This window comes from Ranitomeya imitator, chromosome 1 (genome assembly GCF_032444005.1).
Source record: "Ranitomeya imitator isolate aRanImi1 chromosome 1, aRanImi1.pri, whole genome shotgun sequence".
NCBI classification, from domain to species: Eukaryota; Metazoa; Chordata; class Amphibia; order Anura; family Dendrobatidae; genus Ranitomeya; species Ranitomeya imitator.
The window spans coordinates 1,219,397,559-1,219,406,453 of record NC_091282.1 but is presented as its reverse complement, the minus strand read 5'-3'; the positions used below and the strand labels follow the sequence as shown (position 1 = coordinate 1,219,406,453).

At 48.4% G+C, this 8,895-nt stretch overlaps 1 protein-coding gene across 1 annotated transcript; it reads right to left on the bottom strand.

Moving 5' to 3' along the window:
* Positions 1-6,586: 6,586 nt before the first annotated feature.
* On the bottom strand, positions 6,587-7,048 carry LOC138657177 (uncharacterized protein PM0309-like). The gene has a single exon (XM_069744786.1). It carries the CDS (start codon positions 7,046-7,048, stop codon positions 6,587-6,589), a length of 462 nt encoding a protein of 153 aa, XP_069600887.1.
* Between the last annotated feature and the right edge of the window lie 1,847 nt (positions 7,049-8,895).

Here is an 8,895-nt window from a genome sequence, read left to right as displayed (position 1 = left end):
CGGCAGAGCTATCGAACCGCCTAGTGCGTTTAGGACAATTAGAAATAGCATGAGTAGAATCACCACAATAGAAACACAGTCTGTTCAGACGTCTGTGTTCTTGCCGTTCTACTTTAGTCATAGTCCTGTCGCACTGCATAGGCTCAGGTTTACTCTCAGACAATACCGCCAGATGGTGCACAGATTTACGCTCGCGCAAGCGACGACCGATCTGAATGGCCAAGGACATAGACTCATTCAAACCAGCAGGCATAGGAAATCCCACCATTACATCCTTAAGAGCTTCAGAGAGACCCTTTCTGAACAAAGCCGCTAATGCAGATTCATTCCACAGAGTGAGTACTGACCACTTCCTAAATTTCTGACAATATACTTCTACATCATCCTGACCCTGGCATAAAGCCAGCAGATTTTTCTCAGCCTGATCCACCGAATTAGGCTCATCGTAAAGCAATCCCAGCGCCTGGAAAAATGCATCAACATTACTCAATGCAGAATCTCCTGGTGCAAGAGAAAACGCCCAGTCCTGTGGGTCGCCGCGCAAAAAAGAAATAATAATCAAAACCTGTTGAATAGGATTACCAGAAGAATGAGGTTTCAAGGCCAAAAATAGCTTACAATTATTTCTGAAGCTCAGGAACTTAGTTCTGTCACCAAAAAACAAATCAGGAATCGGAATTCTTGGTTCTAGCATCGATTTCTGATCAATAGTATCTTGAATCTTTTGTACATTTACAACGAGATTATCCATTGAGGAGCACAGAGCCTGAATATCCATGTCCACAGCTGTGTCCTGAAGCACTCTAATGTCTAGGGGAAAAAAAAGACTGAAGACAGAGCTAAGAAAAAAAAATGCTGTCAGGATTTCTTTTTTCCCTCTATTGGGAATCATTGGTTTGGCTCCTTGTACTGTTATGGCTGGCAATCAGGCAACACAGCGTGCAGTAATCAGCGCACATACAGAGATCTGGCAATAACCAAAAACAATAGGACGAGCTCTGAGACGTGGAATCTCTGTAGACTGCAGTACCTGATCTATCCTCACACAACTATAAGCAGCAGTGGATTGCGCCTATCACTACCTATGCAACTCGGCACTGCCTGAGGAGCTGACTAGCCTGAAGATAGAAATACAAGCCTGACTTACCTCAGAGAAATACCCCAAAGGAATAGGCAGCCCCCCACATATAATGACTGTTAGCAAGATGAAAAGACAAACGTAGGAATGAAATAGATTCAGCAAAGTGAGGCCCGATATTCTAGACAGAGCGAGGATAGCAAAGAGAACTATGCAGTCTACAAAAAACCCTAAAACGAAAACCACGCAAAGGGGCAAAAAGACCCACCGTGCCGAACTAACAGCACGGCGGTGCACTCCTTTGCTTCTCAGAGCTTCCAGCAAAAGTTAATAGCAAGCTGGACAGAAAAAACTGAAAACAAACTAGAAGCACTTATCTAGCAGAGCAGCAGGCCCAAGGAAAGATGCAGTAGTTCAGATCCAACACTGGAACATTGACAAGGAGCAAGGAAGACAGACTCAGGTGGAGCTAAATAGCAAGGCAGCCAACGAGCTCACCAAAACACCTGAGGGAGGAAGCCCAGAGACAGCAATACCACTTGTGACCACAGAAGTGAATTCAGCCACAGAATTCACAACAAGGCGCATCCTTCTCTGTTGCTTTGGATGAAGGACACAAGGAAGCGACTTGGTCCTGACCGGGAGCATCCACTGAAGACTCGCTGCTTTTATATTTTGAACCTGCTGAAGAGGAGGCGAAAGAGCTAGAGGCTGAGTCAGCAAGGAAAGCCAAAACTTTTTCCTGCTGCTCCGGCTTTAAAAGCCGTTTTCCTACTCCCAGATAAGGGAGTGTTCGAGGCCTTGTGTAGCCATACGATGACGCTGGCTCAACACCTCCAGCCTTAGGTGCTATTGTGGTTTTCCCACTACCACCAGATGCTCCACCACCACCACCACCATCAGTACCAGCTGGCAACGACTGCCCACGGCCTCTTCCACCAGACTTCCTCATTTTTTTGGAAAATCTAACCAAAATAACAACCGTTATATGGTACTGTAAAACAAGGTAGAAGGTGTATATAAACTTGCTGAGAATTTAAATTTCCCTTTTTTTTTTGGGGGGGGGGGGAAGACAGCACCAAAACTCAGGCCCAGAATGTGAGTGGCAGAACGTGGCTGGAAGATATACGACAAACTAACAGAACTGTGACGTAGATCCACTTAGTGCCAATTTAAATTTCACTTTATTTGGGGGGGAGACTGCAACAAAAATCAGGCCCAGTGTATTACACCACACAATGTGAGTGGCAGAAAGTGGTTGGCTGATATATGAAAAAATACAAGGACTGTAGTACAATTTCAATCTCCCTACAATGATCAAAGGACAAGTATGGCAGCAATAAAAAGGACTGCTGCACACAAAAGTGTGGACAAATAAACAAGAGAACTGTGCAGAAAGGAGCAACAGGATTTTTGCTTTTAAAAAAGCAGTTGGTTTGCACAGCGGCGTACAAACAGTAATACAGCTATCAGGGAGCCTTATAAGGCAGCCTAATAAGCTACAGAGCTGATGCACAAAAAATATAAACTCCACTGTCCCTGCAAACAAAAGGTGGTGTTGGACAGTGGAAATCGCTACAGCACAAGCAGTTTGGGGGTTAATCTTCCCTCCCTAACTATATCCCTTCTTCTGATGAAGCGGCAGCAACCTCTCCCTATGCTCAGATCAGCAGCAGTAAGATGGTGGTCGGCGTGCATGCCCCTTTATAGCCCCTGTGACGCCGCAGAAAGCAAGCCAATCACTGTCCTGCCCTTCTCTAAGATGGTAGGGAGCGAGACCTATGTCATCACGCTGCCCACACTATGCGTCCTCCTTCATTGGATGAAAAATGGCGCTGAAAGCGTCATACGAAACGCGACTTTGGCGCGAAGATCGCCGACCTCGTGGCCGATCCCACACTAGGATTGGGTCGGGTTTCACGAAACCCGACTTTGCAGAAAGTTGGCGATTTTTCAATTGTCCGATCCGTTTCGCTCAACCCTAGTGTCAATTGCACCCCAGCTGTTCTAAGGGACTGTTCTGCATCCCCAAGAGAGCAGTTAGCCCTGCATGGTGCATGAAGGACAATGGCGCCTGATGTGACCCCATTTTAATGGCCACAATTGTTTGTTTTCCCAGCCTCCCAGCTTTGTTTGCACCCGTTGGTGCCTCCCTTACTGGATCACGGTACCAAGACCCCATGGGGATTAATGACAGTGGACTATGGATGTGGCTGCCAGACTGCCTGCTCATGAACTTTGTCCCCATTCTTACCCTTGGACAGGCCCCATGTTTAAACTCAGCCCACCACTGTCAAAAAGGGCCCGTGGTCTGGTGAAAGGAGGGAGGGGTAGACTATCCTCAGAAGACTGCAGAGACCCGTGGGTCGTAACCATTGCCTTCCCCCGTCCCACCACTCCGTAATAAAAGATACCAACAAACCTGGATGGGTTGAACAGGTCGGTCACAGTTTATTATTTGCAAAGTAGAGAAGGGCAATTACACTTCGCGACGGACTCATTGCTGAAGGCCCCAGCCGACGACCGCTGGGCCAGCAAGCTGATGAGAGGTTACGAACCTTTTCCCCCCTCTACCTACCGCCACGGAGGATGTGTATGACCTACACAGGACTCCGACCCCCACACAACATCATTAGAGCCTGTTCAACACCATCCCGCAAACTCTCCAAAAATATGTCAAGCCCGATGTCCGTGAGGTGGATGCCATCCGGTCTTAGTAAAGCTAAATTGTTCCCTTCTAGCTCTTGGTGGCGAACCACAATGCCGTAATTTTCTCTCACAAACTTCGACATAACATGGGTTAATCCTTTTTCTTGAGTTTTCGGTGGCATTTACGTCCTTGACTCCGTGCCAGACAGCTCGAGGTATTATCTCGGACCACCCCACCACCATATCCGGTAATAAACAGACAAACCGTTCGATGACTGTTGACATTACTGTGTACAGCTCGGCCCCTTTCGCTTGCCCAAATCATTGCCTCCGGCATGTAGCACCAGAACCACCGGCCCCTTGGCTCTCTTAGCGATGTCAATCATCTCCGGGAAGATCTGACGCCACCGGAGCCCTCTGATGTCTCTCCAGTTGACTTCCAGATTCGGGAAGCCAAAATTGGTTCCACCCGGCCTCAGTTTTGCCCTTTTGCACGCCCAGTAGACAAAAGAATGCCCCACTACCCAGACTGTGGGCCTACAGCTGCCTGTAATAGACAAAAAATGTTAAAGCAGGTCTGGTCTTATGTATCTTGCAAAGCATGCGGATTTCCAGCGGCCCATTCTCTGCACCTCGACTTCCGATACCCCCGCTCTAGCTGCTTCGGTAGCCGCCCCTATACGGAAGGAATGCGTCCCATATTCTTTCGGAGCAACGCCTACAGCCTCTAGGCACCGTTTAAAAATCGCCTGAAATTGATATTTTGACAGTGGGGACCCGTCGGTGTGTGAGAGAAAGAATCTACCCGTACGTCTTACTACCGTATAGTGTTTGACTATTTCTAAAGGGCATATAGGGCCGCCTGATGCCTTGACCAATACCCATGTCCCCCTCCCGGTGGGGTCGGATTTGGATCTCCGTACTCTAATGCGCAGAGCTTCGCTGCATATGACGAGGTCTTCGTTGATTAAGCCGCCTACTGATGCTGTTTTTGACTGCGACACTAATTCGCTGATGCGAAGTGCCCCGAAGAAGGCGATTGCGAAAGCTGCAGATATCAGCGTTGCCTCATATTGTGACTTGCACACCGATGAAGAAATTGCAATTATGTCGGCCAATAGCCTTAATGAAACTGGGCGACGGCATTCCTGACTAGGTTGCAGCCTTCTCCAGCCTTTAACGGCTTGTTTGATGAAAAAATATTTGGTTTACTCCCCAGCCCAAGTCTGGTTGCATGGCCAACCGCCTGCGCAACTCCTCGTCGTACCATTTCCATGCAGACTCGCCGTGACACTTATATGAATTATAAATTAGATCCTGATAAATAAATAATTCGGAACAACGTTCTGGGTGCTTTTGGCCCATGATGCAGCCGAGAACCGCGAAAGCCTGAAGCCAGTTATTCATCGTTTGAGCTATTTTTGGTTTGCTCCTATCTTGTGACCGCTCGCCTATCCTCCTTTCCTTGTCTACGGACTGTTGGTCGGCCGATAACAGAGACCATATGTCTACATATTTATTATCCCATATTTTCTGCTTTGTCTCTAAGTCTACGTGCACTCCCAGTGGGCTAACTCCACAGAAAAATACATCATTGTGCAGACTGGCTGCTTGGGTGGTGCTAGTGTCATTTGGTACGCCTGGGCGAGACAACTGCTGAACTAGGGTCTTAATGGCGGCTGCCAGCTCGCTTTCTCCCACATTTTTTATTGTAGAGTGCTCACCGAAATCAAGGAACTCACCGCTGTCAGATGCAGGAAGAGTGTCTCTGGACGGAGGTACTCTGGCTCCCGCCGTGGCGCTGTCCTGGTGCTGACCGCCCACCCAGGAGGATGAAGATGGCAGGCCAGCGGCCAGTGCCGTGGCACGGGGATGTTGTTCGCCGCATTGCGTTTGGTGCCGAGCGTCCCCTGGAGAGGGAGGTGCTCCCCCCCCCCCCCCGTGTAACCCGTCCTCATGTACAGCACCATGGAGTCAGTGGTGCTACAGTATATGAATAAATAATAATAATAAATAATAATTCATTGGCTATTTGGGGATGATAGACTTCCTCTACATATCCTCGTCCTCAGCAGCACATTGTCGTGTGCACACATGTGCTGCTGAGAATAATGCTTTTCTAAGTGAACAAGACCATTATGTTAACGATAGTTCTGAGAACTTGACGGTGACACCGTGTCTACACAGGCTATTAAGTGACTGCCGATTGGCTTCATGTTCAGATCAGTGGTCGTTTAAAGGCTGCAACTGACCAATGTAAATGCCCCTCAGATCCAAGTACCGCACTGCCGCAGCGCTTCTTTGCAGGCCGCCATCTTCTCCGGTCTTCTGCAGCACATCCCAACACTGTGCCTTTAAGAATAACAGTTTCATAGTAATGCCACAGGAATAAAAATAACTACCCATACTGTTCCCTAAATAAGCCCTATGTTATGCCCCTAAATAATTATTTTCCCCTCGCTTTGCTCCCTATGCAACCACACTGTCTGCCCTAGTGAACTATGACAGCCCCCTCTAAGCAAAACCACCACACTGTCCTCCCCATGATGAATTACACCCACTACACCTTCCTTACTTATCAACTGTGATCTCCACACTGCTTCCACTCTATGAAGCCCCCCTCTTCACTGTCCGTTCATACTGTCCCCACCTTCAAACTGGGTCCCCTCCTGTGCTACCCATTCTCCACACTAAACTCCCCGTTCTCTATATGCAGCACACCCCAATCTCCTTACTGAGTGTCACCCCATGTTACATCCTCCACATACTATCTCTTCTCAGTAGCGAGCCCCCATGCTGCCCCATTTTCTAAAACAAGCCCCCCATGGTTCTCCATTTTCCTTACAGTGCTTCTCTATGCTACCCCTTCTCCATACCAAGCACCACATGATGCTTCTTCTCCATACCGAGCACCACATGATGCTTCTTCTCCATACCAAGCACCCCATGATGCTTCTTCTCCATACCAAGCACCACATGATGCTTCTTCTCCATACCAAGCACCCCATGATGCTTCTTCTCCATACCAAGCACCACATGATGCTTCTTCTCCATACCAAGCACCCCATGATGCTTCTTCTCCATACCAAGCACCACATGATGCTTCTTCTCCATACCAAGCACCCCATGATGCTTCTTCTCCATACCAAGCACATGATGCTTCTTCTCCATACCAAGCACCCCATGATGCTTCTTCTCCATACCGAGCCCCCCATGATGCTTCTTCTCCATACCAAGCACCCCATGATGCTTCTTCTCCATACCAAGGACCCCATGATGCTTCTTCTCCATACCAAGCACCCCATGATGCTTCTGCTCCATACCGAGCCCCCATGATGCTTCTTCTCCATACCAAGCACCCCATGATGCTTCTTCTCCATACCAAGCCCCCCATGATGCTTCTTCTCCATACCAAGCACCCCATGATGCTTCTTCTCCATACCGAGCCCCCCATGCTAACTCTTCTCCATACAGATCACACAACTCTTCACGCCAAACCCACCCATCTACTTACAAAGCATCCCTATGCTATGCCATTTTTCATACCAAGCCCACCATGCTACCTCATTTTCCATAACAACTCCACCATATTATCCCTTCTCCTTATTGAGTACCCCCATGCTACCCCATTCTCAATACCAAGTTTCTCTTTTTATCACCTCTCCATATTGAGCCCCCTTACTACATTTTCTGCATACCAAATGCTCTAATGCTACTCCTTCTCCATACTTAGCCCCCATGCTGTTGTTTTTCCATACCGAGCCCTTTATATTACTCCTACTCCATAGCAAGCCCCCCATCATGCCCCTTCACCATACCAAGCTCTTAATGCTACCCCTTCTCCATTCTGAGCCTCCTATGCTACTGGATCGCCCCCAGACGCAGGGCCACAGGTTACTTGGTACTGGTCCTTTCTGTCTCAGTTCTGGGGTTGTCACGGTGGCTGGACCCGGTCCGTGACCCTGCTAAGGGGCGTCCAATAAAGGGTGATGGTGCATAGTGCGAGGAATAATGAGGACACAGGGTTCAGTTTCTTTACCTTTTACTAAAGGTTTCAGGATCCTCAATCCAGGGCAGTTTCAACAGGGCTGTCTGAGACCGGCAGGTCCAAAGGCACATCCAGAGTTCCCTTTGCAGGTGGAAATCAGTGTCTACCCACTAGCGCCTGTGTGTTGAAGTCCTACCCTGCTGAGCATTCGGAATAGTCCTCACAACTTCTGTTCTCGTTCGTTCTAGATCTTTCTCTTCTCCGTGTTCCAAGTATGTTATGGCTAGGACGCACCTTTATGACAGGTAGGCCTGGAGTTATTCTGGAACCCTAGTGTCACCCCTCTCCCACGATTGCCTCCTATGTCCTTCTTAGGTGTTGTATGGTAGACAGCCAACCTGTAATTAACTGTCCTGCCACTGTTTGAAGTAATGCGTGGAGACTGTTACTTCTTTGGTGCTCGGGCCACCGGCTATGCGCCTCAGTAAGATGTTGCCATTCTCGGGGCACGACTCCTACTGGATCTCCTTTGTGCTAATCTCGTTTCTCACTGTTCCACAATATCCTTCCTTTCTTGTCTCTTTCTTAGGATACCGCCGCAAGGTAGTGCAGGCGCGGTTCCGTAACAATCTGTCCTTTCGCTAGGTACCTGCCAGATTTCCCAGTTCTGACAGGTCCTCCCTGGAGCTCTCCCAGGCTTCGTTCTGCCTAACTTACTGTCTGACCCCTAGTTTTACCAATGTGAGAAGTGGCCCAATAAATAAGCCTTTTGCTCACCCTAGTGGCCGGAGTGTGAAGTGTAATGTGTGCTGGTGATACCTGGTCAGTAGAATCCCTTCAGTGCCATCAGACGTACCATCACTCCCCTTAGTGGCAGAGCGACGTTACTGCAACGACCAGATCTCTGGGGCGCTGCACTTCCCCCGGTTAAATCCAGTACTCCCGGACTGGGAAAAGAAGAACAACAATACATGTTAATAGAAAACACACAAAAATTCTTATATATACAATATGAACAAATAAACATAACAGTGCTTTCCGTTATGGAAGGTAAGGATGCTTGAACGTTGCAAAAGATTGGTCATGCACAGTCCATGACTCCCAGTTCTGTAGGTGTAACCATAGAATAGCAGGGACCCCGGGTAAACAAAGGGGCCCCTGTGAAAGTTTTGGAGTGATT

Excerpts from the sequence above, each read along its gene's own strand:
- LOC138657177 (XM_069744786.1), bottom strand. The coding sequence starts at position 7,048 with ATGGAGCAGAAGCATCATGGGGTGCTTGGTATGGAGAAGAAGCATCAT.